General features: G+C 47.5%; 1 protein-coding gene across 3 annotated transcripts in view; it reads right to left on the bottom strand.

Annotated features, from left to right (window-relative positions):
• Positions 1 to 4559: 4559 nt before the first annotated feature.
• crybb1 (crystallin, beta B1) overlaps positions 4560 to 16201 on the bottom strand; it is a 60902-nt gene continuing 49260 nt past the window's right edge. For 2 of the 3 annotated variants that reach the window (XM_070888016.1, XM_070888017.1), the window contains exons 2-6: positions 11366 to 11508; positions 9271 to 9389; positions 7914 to 8046; positions 6357 to 6499; positions 4560 to 4783 (exon numbers count right to left, since the gene is read on the bottom strand). In XM_070888016.1, the coding sequence (XP_070744117.1) occupies positions 4612 to 4783; positions 6357 to 6499; positions 7914 to 8046; positions 9271 to 9389; positions 11366 to 11482 (684 nt within the window). In that variant the 5' untranslated portion in view covers positions 11483 to 11508 and the 3' untranslated portion in view covers positions 4560 to 4611. Of the gene's footprint in view, positions 4784 to 6356; positions 6500 to 7913; positions 8047 to 9270; positions 9390 to 11365; positions 11509 to 12234; positions 12252 to 16201 lie in introns of those variants that run through there. The other variant, XM_070888018.1, reaches the window with a different exon arrangement.

The raw sequence follows: 16201 nt of genomic DNA, 5'->3' as shown, positions 1-16201 counted from the left end.
TCTTTTCCCTTATGTTGAAATGCAAGTGGGCAATGGGTGAATCCCACGGTACCAGCGGATTGTGTAAGTGCCTCCCCCACCAGCTCATGGTTCTTCACCAGCTGCTTCTCCTCAGCTGCCGCTGCTCCTCAGCGCGTTGTCATGGGAACCAGTCTCTGTGGCAGTCACGCTGACACACGGCAGGTCGGACACCGGCTGTTCTCATGCTCTCCTCAGGAGATTCAAGGGGCCTCCTTGGAAGAAGTGGTTGGTGTGTAAGATTATTGCCCGGATGAAGGTACGATCACTGTTCTTTCGGGGGGGTGGGGGGGGTGAGGGAACGCAACTCAGAAGGTCACGTGAATAATTGAAACCCCTGCCCCAAAAACATTTCTCCTGCTCCTTTCACTGAAAGGCACGGACTCTTTCCGGGGGCAGTTCTGTGGGTGTTGGCAGCTCTCAGTATTCTAGCAGAAATGACTTTTCTTCAATCAACATAACAAAAAACAGATTATCTGGTCATTTATCACGTTGCTGTTTGTGGGAGCTTGCTGTGCGCAAATTGGCTGCTGCGTTTCCTGCATTACAACAGCGACTGTACTTCATTGGCCTGTAAAGCGCTTTGGGACATCCGGTGCTGTATAAATTCAAGTCTTTCTTTCTTTGTATGTGTGAAACCTGGATGCCTTAACTGAGCTGATCAGTTTGGCTGTGACGCCCTCCACTGTCAAATAGCCGGATGGCAGGCAGTGAGGTCACCTGAGCCCAACTGATACTTAAGGGGGGGAAATTGTGTAGCGACCCAATGGAGGCGATAACTTTTGTGGTCAAGTAACGCCGGGCGCTAGGCGGCTGACTCTGACACGAACTTCCGGCGTAGCGCTCCAGGAGGGAAGTGGAGTACCAAACCAAGAGCTACCACGTCCCATGGAGCGCGAAAGCCGGCAAGAGGGGCGGTAGTGGCGCAGTGCGGCCCAGTGTCGAGGGTGGCACCGCCGGGAACGGAGGCTTCTTCCCTCCCTTAAAGGGAAGGCCCATCACTGCGGGCGCTGCATTTTCAACCATGTCCCTCGTCACTGATGGCAGCAGCGATCCGCGGCGATCGGCCCCAAGCACTCGAGCAGAGCGCAGGGCTGAACGATCGCCGCAGGGCACATCAAGGTGTTGAAACCACAGCCTAAGGGGTAAAAAAAAATAATGTTTTGATTGAACACAACCGGAGTTACTTTTAACCACCACTCCCCGAGGGGCAGACCCCCGCCCCCCCCCCCCCCCACTAACAAAGCCTCCTGCGGCTGTCGGTGTTGTCGCCCGGCGATGCTGCAGGGGGCGGAACCGTAGATCGGGCTACCGAGGCCACGCGCATCACGGTGACGTCACGATCTCCGGGCGCTAGGGGTTGCCGCCGCCGCAAATCTCCACGGGAAATTCCGCGGGCGTCGGTACTCTCTCGCCGCGCCCGGTCTTAAAGCCGGTAGTGCCTCGTTATCGCCCACCGGAGGCGCAAAGGAGGTGAATTTCTAGCCCAAGTTGTGTAAGGCATCTGAGCGATGAGGAGAGGTTACAGAACTTGAGGATTGGCCGACAAAGGGATAGATAGGATATACTTGCTTTGGAGGCAGTTCAGAGAAGGTTCAGTGGGTTGATTTTGGGGATGAGGGGGTTGACTTATGAGGAAAGGTTGAGCAGGTTGGGCCTCTACTCATTGGGATTCAGAAGAATGAGTGGTGATCGTATCGAAACGTATAAGATTATGAGGGGACTTGACAAGGTGGATGTTTCCACTGATGGGGGAGACTAGAACTAGAGGGCGTGGTCTTAGAATAAAGGGGCGCCCATTTAAAACCGAGATGAGGAGAAATTTCTTCTGAGGATTGTAAATCTCTGGAATTCGCTGCCTCAGAGAGCTGTGGAAGCTGGGACATTGAATAAATTTAAGACCGATATAGACAGTTTCTTAAATGATAAAGGGATAAGGGGTTTTGGGGAGTGGGCGGGGAAATGGAGCCGAGTCCATGATCAGATCAGCCATGATCTTATTGAATGGCGGAGCAGGCTCGAGGGACTGTATGGTCTACTTCTGTTCCTATTTCTTACTTGACTCAGGGGAGATCCTGTACTCAAGATTCTAAAGGGAATTGAAACCTGATAAATATGTTCGCGATCGCCACAAACTCTAGAACCAGGCTGAAGCTCAGATGAGCCAAGATAGTTTAGATTGAACCACTTCACGCAGAAGGTGCTGAACATTTGGAATGGACGTCCCCGAGAGTCAGCGGAAGCAGGTAGTGTTGAAAAAGTCACAGGAGAACTGGCTGGATGGCTGGAGGCACTAATCACCTCCGGACTGGCCTGATAGATTTTGAGTATTTTCCAGTCCTGTAATTTTCTCCAGAATCTGACTCTGTTGTCACCTAATTTACACATGTGCACACACGACGTCGGGGTGAACTGTCATGCTGTTCTTCGAAATAGTGCCACGGGATCTTTTACATCCATCTGAGAGAGCAGACGGGGCCTCGGCTTAACGTCTACTCTCTGAAAGAGGGCACCTCCGACAGTGCGGCACTCCCTCAGCACTGCACTGGAGTGTCAGCCTAGATTTATGTGCTCAAGTCCCTGGAGTGAGACTCGGACCCACAACCTTCTGACTCAGAGGCGAGAGGGCTACCCACTGAGCCACAGCTGGCACAGCAATGACTCAAAGACCACAGGAAAATTGATAAATTCCAGCTTCTTGCAGAAGATCTGTGATTATGAAAGATTAAATCGAATATTCTGTTGAACAATCACATTTATGACGGTAAAGTAATTTGTTTCCATCACCATTGGCGGTTCCTCGAACGAGGATGACTTGCTTCCACATGGGTTCACGAGTGTTTCAATGAAGGACCCGATATTCCAGTCCTGAACTCCAATTGACCGTTGCACATCAGCCACCACACGGGCTTGACAGAGCTCGGCCTTTATCCAGTGGAAATAATGAAAATGGTTATGGACAGACATATAAGCCGGTTAAGCAGTGATGCAATGGCCAAAAGAAGGGAGGGGGCAAAAAGAGGCCGAGGGTGTATTCTGCAGTGAATGTTTGTGGCAGAGGAGCGGCGAGAGATCGGTACGGCAAATGAAGGTACGGGGCCCAGAAGAGCCGAGGGCCCAGGGACAGCACGGGCCAGCCCAAACTGCGATATGTGTGCGCACTAGGTCCGTGCAGCAGAGCTGGTCTCCAGTTGTCCTGGTTCACCTTGCCACTGGATTTTGTTTCAAGCTCTTTGCTGAATGGCAGTCGCGACACAACCGGTCTAAGCAACACATGGCTGCCGAATTCAAGTCCCACTCTAGGGACTTGAGCACAAAAATCTAGGCTGACACTCCAGTGCAGTGCTGAGGGAGTGCTGCACTGTGGGAGGTGCCAACTTTCGGATGAGACGTTAAACCGAGGCCCTGTCTGCTCTCTCAGGTGGATGTAAAAGATCCCGTGGCACTATTTCGAAGAAGAGCAGGGGAATTCTCCCCGGTGTCCTGGGGCCAATATTTATCCCTCAATCAACATCACTAAAAACAGATTTTCTGGTCATTATCACATTGCTATTTGTGGGAGCTTGCTGTGCGCAAATTGGCGTTTCCCACATTACAACAGTGACTACACTTCAAAAGTACTTCATTGGCTGCAAAGTGCTTTGAGACGTCTGGTGATCGTGAAAGGCGCTATATAAATGCAAGTCTTTCTTTCTTGGCTAGGAAGCAGAGAGAAGCCAGCTGAAGTTTGCGCTCCTGATTGCCGTCCATAGACCTTGCGGTAAAGTGTGTGTGTGTACAGACAGGCCTAGACTCACTGTCAATGTAGTCAGGTGTCCTGTCAGCGCGCACTGTTTGGGCAGGCATATGAAGAATGGTCACTTGAGCAAAGTGCTGGAAGGTTGCCTGCACGCATGGAACCCAATCCCACCAGGAGCCTACATCTTTGGGAGAGGAGGGGGGAAAACGAGTTTGGAAGAATGAGATGTGATCTCATCGAAACATGCAAACATTCTTACAGAGTTTAACAGGTAGATGCAGGGAGGATGTTGCCCCTGGCTGGGGAGTCTAAAACCAGGGGTCACAGTCTCAGAATAAGGGGTCAGACATTTAGGACTGAGATGTGGAGAAACTTCTTCACTCAGGGGGGTGATGAATCTTTGGAATTCTCTACCCCAGAGGGCTATGGAGCTTCAGTCATTGAGCATACAGAGGTCAATAGATTTTTGAATATTAAGGGAAGCAAGGGATATGGGGAAAGTGCAGGAAAGTGGGGTTGAGGTAGAAGATCAGCCATGATCTTATTGAATGGCGGAGCAGGCTCGAGGGGCCGAATGGCCCACTCCTGTTCCTAATTCATATGAAAGGGGAAAACGCTTCAGGGAACGGCTGCATGAACCAGTCAGAGGCGTTAACTTTTATCCACTTTTTTTATTGGCATCATAAAAGTATATTTTGGATTCTGAAAAATCTGCTTTACATTGTAAAGTGCAGAAAAATTAGCTGACCAGAGTGAGTTAAAAATAGCGATTGGAACCTTCAACTTAAAAAGATCCCATCAAATAAACGAGCTGCATCAGCTTTTCCCATCAGCTAGCGGAGCCGACTGTTTCCTCACTTAGTGGCGAACTGGAAGCAGCCTTTCTGGTGCCACTGCATGTCTCTGAGGCGGCGGATGGATTGAATCTGGGGCTGCTGGGCACTCCACTCATTCCAGTGTTTGTAATCTCCCATCTCGAACAGGTACTGGTATCCTCTGTATCCAGGGTACTGGTAACCAACCCACCTGCAACAGGGAGGGGGAAAACATCATCACCAATCCAGTGTCGGTCACTCCGCTGAGACCCGGCTCCCCCACCCCTCCCCACCCACCAACAGATCAAATGTTCTGCTGAAATGCATCAGGGGTTGACAGTGCATCATACCCTCCCCCACCCCCAGAACCTCAGCTACTAAAAGCACTAAACCTCTCTCTCTCCCCGCACTTTTTTTTCTCTTTCCCACAGCAGCTGGTGATCATTCCGCCATTCACGCCCCTATCTAGACTCATCTTTTGTTTCCTTAACTTGTGCCTTTACCATCTCATTTTTGCCCATTGCCTCTTTTGTCTCTCTAATCTCTCCTGTCTTCCACCCGATCACCGACCTTCCCTTTTGTTCTTTCCTCCCCTTCCACCCTTTCAGTGCCCCCCCCCCCCCCCATGCACTTCCTTAAGAACCTGTTACACCTCGAACTTTTCCAGTTCTGACAAAGGGTCACCAACCCGAAACGTTAACTCTGTTTCTCTCTCTCTCTCTCCACAGATGCTGCCTGACCCGCTGAGATTCCCAGCGTTTCCTGTTTTTATACTAAACCCGCTACCCAGTCGAGAGCTGTGTCACACTGGCCAGGAGGGTCTCGGGCGCGACTTCTCGTCTCTGCCGATTTTCAGACGGCGTCCGCATTCCTGGGATAAGAGGAAAGCCAGTCAGACTCTGGATTTGTGTCTGGTTGCGGCGGAGATCACCTCTTGCAGAAGGTAGGTACTGCGGGGAATTCACGGCCGGAGTGATCTCCTGGACTAGTTTCAATCGCCAAGATGGGTCGGAGAGGAATTTCCCCGATTTTTTTTTTCCCAAATTGGCCTGGGTTTTTTTATCTGTTTTTTTTGCCGCTCCCAGGAGATCACATGGTTTTGGGTGGGGTGGAGTGCATATGTTGTGATACACAAGGTATCGCAATTGTGTGGGACAGGCTCGATAGACCAGAGAGTCTTTACCTGTCCATCATTGTTCGTATGTGTGAGATCTTGCTTCCAGTCACTGTCTAGTCACTCGTGCTAAGAAACTGTGCATTGGCGGCTATCAGGTGAGGACAAGATCACGCTCGGGTGGGAAGCCCCTCCCAGAGTTACATGGCCCACCAACACTCATTGATGAAGGATGTCCAACTGGCATCCAACCAGCATTCATGGAACTGTAACCCAACCCTTTCAGGAGCGGAGTGAAAACTGGGTGAGAGAAGACAATCACCAAGCGAAACCAGGCTCAAATTTGTACATGGGTTCCAGGGTAAGCCAATTGCTTTGCTTGTTTGTTTTAAATTGAATGACACCTTTTCTCTTTACAGATCCCACTTCCCCTCGTCAGAGCTTCTCTCCGTCGTCCTGAAGCTCAGGTTCGGCAAGGCAGACAAACAGAGCCACAGTGCTTCTTCAATCTGCTAATAATGCTTGTCCACGGGACAGCCATTAGACCGCTGCCTCAAGGTATGACACACAGGAGCTGCAGCATTCTTATATGAACTTGCTCAAGGATGAGCTCCCGTTTCTCCCCATGATGTTTGCACTCATTAAGTGAATTAGTGCTGGAGTTACTCACGTGCCACTGGGGACCTTCACACTGCCCACGCGGTCACAGAATCCATAAGCCCACAGGCTGGGTACATCATCCTCAGTAATCTCCATCTTGTTGCCTTGGAACTCAACAATCTCAAACAGGCAGATTTTGTGTTCTTGGTTATCCTTGGAAGCAATATGAAAAAAACTGTTAGCGAAGTAAATAAAAACGCATTGTCCTTTTTCAGCTGCCTTAATTTATAGATATTTCATTATACGGGAGTGTCAATCAAATGTTAGTTTAACAAAAATCTCATCTGTGAGGCTTTTTTTTTAATTGAGAAATCTAGATGAACAGTCAAAGCCCGAAGTGCAGGACACCATCACTGGTGAAAAGAGTGGAAAGGAAGATGAGGTAATGATGATCAATATTCCCTCTCATTTATTTTTGGGGTATGCGGCCCCTTTAATGGGTTACGCCCATTCCAATTTCAGACTCACAAGGATGATACCAGAAATGCGAGGGTATACGTATCAGGAAAGGATGAACAGGCTGGGTCTCTTTTCTCCTGAAGAAAGAAGGCTGAGGGGTGACCTAATAGAGGTCTTTAAAATGATGAAAGGTTTTGATAGAGTGGATGCAGAGAGAATTGTTCCACTTGTGAGGAAGAGCATAACTAGAGGCCATCAATCTTTGATAGTCACCAAGAAATCCAATAGGGAATTCAGAAGAAACTTCTTTACCCAGAGAGCGGTGAAAATGTGGAACTCGCTGCTATAGGGAGTGGTTGAAGCGAATAGTATGGATGCATTTAAGGGGAGGCTAGATAAGCATGAGGGAGGATGTAATAGAGGGTTATGCTGATAGAGTTAGATGAGGAAAGACGGGAGGAGGCTCGAGTGGAGCATAAACACCGGCATGGACTGGTTGGGCTGAATGGCTTGTTTCTGTGCCGTAGATCCCATGTAATCCTGTGTAAATTTCCGCACTTGTGCCGTTTGCTCCATTTAAAAGCCGGTGAGCCGACTGCGCGGAAGCTCCAGGCTGCGGCTAAACGGGAACGTTGGTGATGATGTGACAACAGGTTTAAGTTTTAAAAGCCTGCAGATTGCGTGACGAAGGGACTACTGTGGGAAGTAAGGAGTTCCAGAGTCCTGATGTGCTGGGGAAGGAACAGTTCCAGTATGAGACAGCGCAACGAGTCTCCATTTGGAAGGCAGCGAGGATGCAGGAGTGAAGAAGAGTTTGGAGGGAAGGGAATATTCGAAGCTTAGGAGCAACCAAAGACAAAAACAATGGTCATTAATATAGAGGGAGACAAGAAAGGTTCGGACTGAGGAGTTTAGAGGTGGGCGATGGGTCCTATCGTATGATAAGCTTTTTTCCTGTATTCTGCCGAGGGGATGTAAGAGATGATTTACAACATCCTCCCCAAATATCGGCGCAGAATTCAAATCTGGAACTAACGTGGACATTATGGAGAGTTAAGAGCTGTTGACACAAAAGAGGTGATTTCCATGAAAATATCTTTTACGTATGATAGACTGGTTTGTTTCGGCACAAACTGTCAATTTTTTCTCCCAAGCGTGAGTGACTCACCATGCAGACTGGACGGAAGGACATGAAGCGGTCACTCCTGTAGCTGTTTGACCAGGAATCCCAGCGTGGGTACTCGCCCTTCTCCAGGATGAACATCTCCCCGCGGAAATTAGTCTGCTCAAAGGCAACCCAGCTACAAGATAAAATAGAAGCAAATGAGGCTCGAAAAAGAGAAGGACAACATTTATTAAACAAGGAACAATTGCATTTCTATAGCGTCTTTCACGACCATCGGAGTATTTTTGGAGTGTAGTCACAGTTGTATTGTAGGAAACACGGCAGCCAAATTGTGCACAGCAAGCTCCCACAAACAGCAATATGATAATGACCAGATAATCTGGGGGTTTTTTTGTTATTGAGGGATAAATATTGGCCAGGACACCAGGGATAGCTCCCCTGCTCTTCGTCACAATAGCGCCATGGGATCTTTTACGTCCACCTGAGAAAGCAGAGGGGGCCTCAGTTTCGTATTTAATCCGAAAAACAGCACCGCACTTGAGTGTCACCTTGGATCTTTTTGTGCTCACGTTCCTAGAGTGGGACTTGAACCCATAACCTTCTGACCTCAAGGTGGGCATGCTACCTGCTGAGCCACAGCTGACACCACTTAATGATGTTCCCTGAAGTTTCCCCCAGTTGTCTGGAATCGATGTTCGAGATCATCATAGTCGAGACAATGCGTTCCCTATCCTCCATTGGTGAGGATATACAGTACAGAACAGAATGAGGCCATTCGGCCCATCGAGCCGGTGCTGGCTCTTTCGAAAAGCAATCCAGTTAGTCCCACTTCCCCGCTCTTTCCCCATCTCCCTGCATGTTCCACTTGCTCGTGCTGTGATCTCAGTAGGAGTCACTGATCTACAGTCCTGAGAGAACAAGTGTGTGTGACGCTCCGAGCCTCTATAATTTGGACTCTTGCAAGTTATGGGGGGCGGGCAGGGAAGTGGAGCTGAGTCCATGATCAGATCAGCCATGATCTTATTGAATGGCGGAGCAGGCTCGAGGGGCCATCTGGCCTACTCCTGTACCTATTTCTTATATTTTTATACTAAGGGGAGATACCCAGCTTGTATTTGACAGCTCTAACATACAATGATTCAGTAGAGGTTTTCACTCTGAGGAGCTTCATATTGAGGCTCCAAAGTGCACTCCATTGCACTCCGCCCCTCCACTGACCTGTACTATAATAAGTGACACCTAGCTGCCCTGCCAACAATCCTCACACGTGTGCCTGTTGGGTTTAGGAGTTGGACGGACCACATCTCAAGGCCACAACCATGCAGCCACGAGAGGGTGCCCCATCTCCATTGGTCACTGGCCCCCCCGCCATGTTTTCGTTCCTTTGAGGGTAACTTACGGTCCACAGTCTACGCGCACACTGCCCACTCTGTCGAAGTTGCGATCGCACAGGTTCACGCACTCGGTGGAAAACTCCATGAACCGGCCCTGGAAGTTCTCCTGTTCATAAATGAAGATCTGTAGCAAAAGGGATGGAGACAGTCAGGCAACAGGCAATGGATTCGTCCCTGTTTCAGAGGCTGACCAGTGTTATTTTAACACTGATGCTACAAGGCTGCTATCTATTCAAATGCCCTGGGGAGGAAGGAACGGCTGGCCGTGCGGGAACCTATTTGTTCTGCTTTTTTGCAACACAGCAATCTGTAAAGTGAGAATACATGATTTATCTTAAGAAGTATGTTGGAGGCTGCTGTGGTACATTCACTACTGGCCTTTCGCCTGGGGGTTGTGGGTTCAAATCCAGTCCAGATTGACCAGATGAAAGCTATCATCAGTTCCTGAATTGGGGCCAGGCTCACTCCAGTGGGCAAAGGCTTTCTGCCCACAACTGGCCCCTAATTTAGCACTATGGGGGTACAGTAGCATAGTGTTTATGTTGCTGCATTAGTTATCCAGTAGGTTAGGACTAATGATCCAGAGGCCTGGGTTCAAATCCCACCACGGCAGCTGGGGAATTTAAATTCAGTTAATTAAATAAATCTGGAATTTAAAAAAACTAGTATTGGTAAAAGTGGCCATGAAACTACCAGATTGTCAGAAAAACGCATCTGGTTCATTAGTGTCCTTACAGGGAAAGAAATCTGCCGTCCTTACCCGGTCTGGCCTATATGTGACTCCAGACACACAGAAATGTGGTTGACTCTTAACTGCCCTCTGTGGCTCAAGAAGGCGGCTCACCACCACCTTCTCAAGGGCAGTTAGGGATGGCCAATAAATGCTGGCCTTGCCAGCGATGCTCATGGAATGAATAAATAAATATGTACGATAGCTTCATAAAATATATTTCTGAATGGACATCCGGGGGTGGGAGTTGCGGTTCTTTGGTGCAAGATCAGTGGAGCCCCCAGAAAACAGCATAAATAGCTAAAGGCAGCCGCTTACACCGTTTCTTCCACCAAATTTACCGCAGGAGATCGCGAGAACCTTGCGGAAATTCAGGGCTATGCTACCAGGTTCATGAATACTAACAAAACATGATACATAATATTTCATGTCACATTATTTTGTACGCAAGACTTCCACCTACTTGCGCACTCAAGAAATCTCTGAGGACTACAAAGTTGTAAAGCAGGAAAACACCTTACACTATCAATCTTCACAGTACAAGGCAGTTGGAGGTTATACAGGGTACTGCTGTTATCTGCTTCTCTGCATACCTATACAGCGAGCGATGTGTTTAAATATTTGCTTGAAAATAAAGCACATTACTTGCTATACTAAAGAGCACTCTAAAGAAATCTGGCTGCATATTGATAAAATATATCTTGCATAAGGACCTTTCACTAAGATTCTTGTGTTATCATTCTTTGCTGTGTTGGATCAGCTCTTCAAAGTGAAGGGCATTGTCCTAGATGACTGCTATTGTGATTTCAATTCATGAGTTTCTTCCCCTTCCCCAGACACAGGATGACAGAAGCATATTGGACCTGGTTCCAAAGTAACAGCAGGGGTGATGATCACAGCTGAGATGGTTCAAACTTGCTCCTCGCCAAAAGTGACAAAGTCATTGTTTGAGATTTCCAACATGAGGTTTGAAAAAAAATAGTTCATAGAATGGTTACAGCACAGAAGGAGGCCATTCGGCCCGTTGAGCCCGTGCCGGCTCTCTGCAAGTGGGCTAGGCCCACTCGGCCCACTCCCCCGCTCTCTCGCCACAGCCCTGCAAAACTTTTTCTTTCAGGTATTTCTTATCCAACTCCCTTTTGAAAGCTGTGATTGAGTCTGCCTCCACCACCATTTCAGGCAGTGCATTCCAGATCCCAATCACTCGCTGGGTAAAACAAAGTTTTTTTCTGATGTCGCCTTTGGTTCTTTTGCCAATCGCCTTCGTTGAGGAATCTCCAACTATCCGGTTCCTAAAACCTTTTGTTTTGAGACACATTGCGGGGGGCTAGCCCACCTAAAGCCAGCCTAGAGCACAGAGTTACACTCACCTTGAAGTTGCCTAGTCCAGGTTCTCTGGTCTTGGGGGTCTTGGAGCCTGGAGTAGGGGCAGGACTGGCACCAGGAGTGCCCTTTTCCTGAGTGGTGCTCTTCGTAGTCTGAGACATTCTGTATTGTCAGGTATGATGTCTAGCTGAGAACAAGAGATAGAAAAGATGCATGTTCGAAGTCCCACCACAGCACAAGACACAAACCAAATTTCAGAAAATGAGTAAATGCTCTCAAACAGGCGTCTGATCAGACACATCAATTTGCAAAACCAATGACTTCAAATCGAATTGAGATTAGAAAATACTGGCAAATCCATTTCCAATCAGTAAACCATTTGTCCAACTTATGATCAGAAAAACAAATCCTCCAATAAATTTATTCCATTCTGTATTTCTCAGCAATATTCTATGCAAACTACTTGTGACAAGTTCTCACTCATTTTCTGTCCTTCATTCTCAGCATCTCTCACTCCTGTCTCCTCCGATGAGCATTCCACAACTTGCTCCCCCACAATGCCTAACCTCCACTAATATATTAAAACCGAACTACTCTTTGTATCTCTTGTGAACTGTTGCTCCTACAGTCTATAGGTTTTTAAAACCCAAAATTAATGTTATCGAAACACTACCTAATTCATCCTACCTTCTCTCCTACCATTCCCACCCTTGTTGGTGTTACTGAGGATTCTGCCCTTCAGCTCGGTTACTCAATTTAAAAATACTGCTTGATCATTTAACATTTGGTCTTATTTCTCCTAGTTGATCTTGCACTTTAGGTCTCCCTCATTTTGAGGTGCTCCTTCTATTCTGCTTTTGCTCGTGTGCTCTCTCATCTCTTGCTCTCCTCTTTCAGTCTCTCCGTCTCTTACCTGTGGATCTGATGCTGGTCGAACTTGATGCCTGACTGACACTGGAGGCTGACTTTATACTCTGGCAAGTGCAGGCCTCAAACTACAGCAGACAATAGATCTGACAGCTCATCAGAGTCGGCTATCCAAACTCAGCGGTCATCATATATTGCAGCAAAGTATTTTCCCAGGCAGTGAGGCAGAATAATCTCAATTCACGATCAGCTGAAACAAGCACGTTGCTTTGTTCTGAAGTGAGTTACATGCTGCCTGACACCACACAAAAAAATGAAAACGACTGACTAGTGAATTTTGTTAATCAGACAACAATACCGATGATTGGAAACAACACACATCAACATACATTGATCACCAAACTATACCGTGTCAGCTGTGGCTCAGTGGGTAGCACCCTCGCCTCTGAGTCAGAAAGTTATGGATTCAAGTCCCACTTAGACTTGAGCACAAAAATCTAGGCTGACACTCCAGTGCATTGCTGAGGGAGTGCTGCATTGTTGGAGGTGCTGTCTTTTGGATGAGACATTAAACTGAGGCCCCATCTGCTCTCTCAGGTGGGTGTAAAAGATCCCATAGCACTATTTCAATGAGCGGGAGAGTTATCCCCACTGTCCTGGCCAATATTTATCCCTCAATCAACATCACTAAAACAGAATATCTGCTCATTATCACATTGCAGTTTGTGGGAGCTTGCTGTGCGCAAATTGGCTGCTGCGTTTCTCACATTAAACAGTGACTACACTTCAAAAGGTACTTCATTCACTGTAAAGCATTTTAGGTCGCCCTGAGGTCGTGATAGGCGTTATATAAATGCAAGTCTTTCTTTTTTGCACTAAAGTTTTTTTTTTAATTGAGAAACACGTTGAAGGACAAAGACCCATTGTGTGGGCCACCATCACAGTGGGAGGGAGATGAGGCAACATCACGCTTGGATTTTGAAACCTATCAGACTGTAGGAGGAAGGGAAAAGCGAAGAAGGAAAGGAATTCAACAGCTTAACAGTCTGGTGGAAGAATGCATTTGAGCAGGAGACAGCGCAAGCCTTCATTTCAACGCAGTGAAAACACAAGGAGAGGAAACAGCATTAAGGACAGAATATCTAAAGTTGGGAACAACAAGAGTGGTTTAGGGGAGCAATGACCACTGTAATAACACTTTTGAATTGTCTGTAATTAGTATTTAATCATTGATTTAAAATAAAATATTTGCTTTTCAGTCAGCGTAGTGAAGGAAGCATGGCAGAAATAACAGGGAAGGACCAAGCATCGTCAGACAGGTGCAACATTGTAGCATTGTGCTGCTCAATTTACACATCATATACCACGTATTTGTGCCTCTTAAGTTTCTCCCCACCACCTCCACAATCTAGTTTGCTGAATTGACACTTGTAGTTGGTAGCATGTTGATGGTCTTCGAGTGGGAATGCTTGCAATGAATCTATAGATACTACTTTCAGCACATTACAGCCTGTCCACCATAGGCCGCATTCATAAACACACTCCAGTGTCAGCTGTGGCTCAGTGGGTAGCACTCTCGCCTGTGGATTGGAAGGTTGTGGGTTCAAGTCCCACCCTAGCGACCTATGCACAAGAATATCTAAGCTGACATTCCATTCCAGTGCAGTGCTGTCGGAGCTGTTTTTTGGATGAGACATTAAACTGAGGCCCCGTCTGCTCTCTCAGGTGGACCTAAAAGATCCCATGACAATATTTTGAAGAAGAGCAGAGGAGTTATCCCTGGTGCCCCGGCCAATATTTATCCCTCAATCAACACAACAAATACACAGATTATCTGGTCATTATCACATTGCTGTTTGTGGGAGCTTGCTGTGCGCAAGTTGGCTGCTGCATTTCCCACATTACAACAGTGACTACAATCCAAAAGTGCTTCATCGGCTGTAAAGCGCTTTGAGACGTCTGGTGGTCATGAAATGCGCTATATAAATGCAAGTCTTTATTTCTTTTCGTTCTTTATTACTGGTTGTGAAGGAACGTAGAAATCGGATAATCCTGAAAGATGATAATACTGGATGGAAGTTATTCCCCAAGGTGAAGATGTAGGGCACCTGGGAGGATAGTGTTACCTGACATCTGACAAAGAAACTCATCATTTTCCATAAGGGTTTGTTGTTATGCGATTGGTAAGGATGGGTTCAAGTTGGTAACACCCCTGCCTTTGAGTCAGAAGGTTGTGGGTTCAAGTCCTACTCCAGAGACTTCAGCACAAAAATCTAGGCTGACACTCCAGTGCAGTGCTGAGGGAGTGCTGCACTGTTGGAGGTGCCGACTTTCAGATGAGATGTTAAACCGAGGCCCCGTCTGCTCTCTGAGATGGATGTAAAGGACCAGGGGAATTCTCCCCGGTGTCCTGGCCAATATTTATCCCTCATCGAACACTAAAAACAGATGATCTGGTCATTATCACATTGCTGTTTGTGGGAGCTTGCTGTGCGCAAATTGGCTGCTGCGTTTCCCACATTACAACAGTGACTGCACTCCACAATTACTTTATTGGCTGTAAAGCGTTTGGGGCAACCTCAGGTCATGAAAGGCGTTATATAAATGCAAGTCTTTCTTTCTTTTAATGCTGATAGACTGCCAAATGGAGATGACCTTGAGGTCAATATGTGTGCAATACCGAGGCTCCACTCAAGGCTTAATTGGCAAGTTGTGTTGCCCAGTGCGTCCACAGAGCAGGCAAGTCGCTGCTTGTGTGCCTGATCTGTGCTGGGACTGTTCGCAACCTTGGTCTCATATCTGACCCTGAAATGAGCTATTGACCACATAGCCGCAGCATAACTAAGACCGCCTATTTCCACCTCCGTAATATCACCCGTCTCCCTCATCCATGCCTTTGTTACTGCTACACTTGACTATTCCAACGCACTCCTGGTAGGCATCCCACATTCTACCCTGCGTAAACTAGAGCCTGCCCATATCCTAACTCGCACCAAGTCCCGCTCACCCATCTACCCTGTGCTCGCTGACCTACATTGGCTTCCGATTAAGAAACGCCTCGATTTCAAAATTCTCATCCTTATGTTCAAATCCCTCTATGGCCTCACCCCTCCCTATCTCTGTAATCTGCTTCAGCCTCACAATCCCCTGAGATATCTGCGCTCCTCAAATTCTGCCCTCTTGAGCATCCCGGATTATAATCGCTCAACCATCGGTGGCCGTGCCTTCTGTTGCCTAGGCCCCAAGCTCTGGAACTCCCTGCCTAAACCTCTCTGCCTCTCTACCTCTCTTTCCTCCTTCAAGAGGCTCCCTAAAGCCTACCTCTTTGACCAAGCTTTTGGTCACCTGCTCCAATTTCTACCTCTGCGACTCGGTGTCAAATCTCACCATACTCCTGTGAAGCACATTGGGACATTTCACTATGTTAAAGGCGCTATATAAATGCAAGTTGTTGTTGAGATAGCCTTAGGTGGGAGAGACACCAGGGTAAACCTTCAACCTCTCGCTCCGGGTGTAAAAAACTGGTGTTCTAATTCAAGAGGAAGTTAGATGTGGCCCTTACGGCTAAGGGGATCAGGGGGTATGGAGAGAAAGCGGGAATGAGGTACTGAGGTTGCATGATCAGCCATGATCATATCGAATGACGGTGCAGGCTTGAAGGGCCGAATGGCCTGCTCCTGCATCTATTTTCTAGGTTTCTATGTTTCTATGTTGTGGATCAGCCACCCGTTACCGAAAGAGTCCGATTTCCGTTTGCATTGATTTCAATGAATCAGAAAATCGGGCAGTTGCTATAACAAGCAGCTGTCCCACGATACCAGATTAAGGTCCAGGCGGCAAGTTGAAAATCAGTCCCAATCTATTTGACCCCTATTATGTAGGGGGCGCCAATATTTCCTGTAAATAGTTGTTCCAAGGGCTGGATGCTGGTGCTGGGCTTGTGTAGTGCATGCCTGGGTCAAAGGGTTAATGCCAGAGTTATTTTTACTGTGATGTGATGTGCTTGCAGTATC

This window comes from Pristiophorus japonicus, chromosome 8, assembly GCF_044704955.1.
Source record: "Pristiophorus japonicus isolate sPriJap1 chromosome 8, sPriJap1.hap1, whole genome shotgun sequence".
Taxonomy (NCBI): domain Eukaryota; kingdom Metazoa; phylum Chordata; class Chondrichthyes; family Pristiophoridae; genus Pristiophorus; species Pristiophorus japonicus.
The sequence above is the reverse complement of the archived record's forward strand: the minus strand, read 5'-3'. Positions and strand labels throughout refer to the sequence as shown.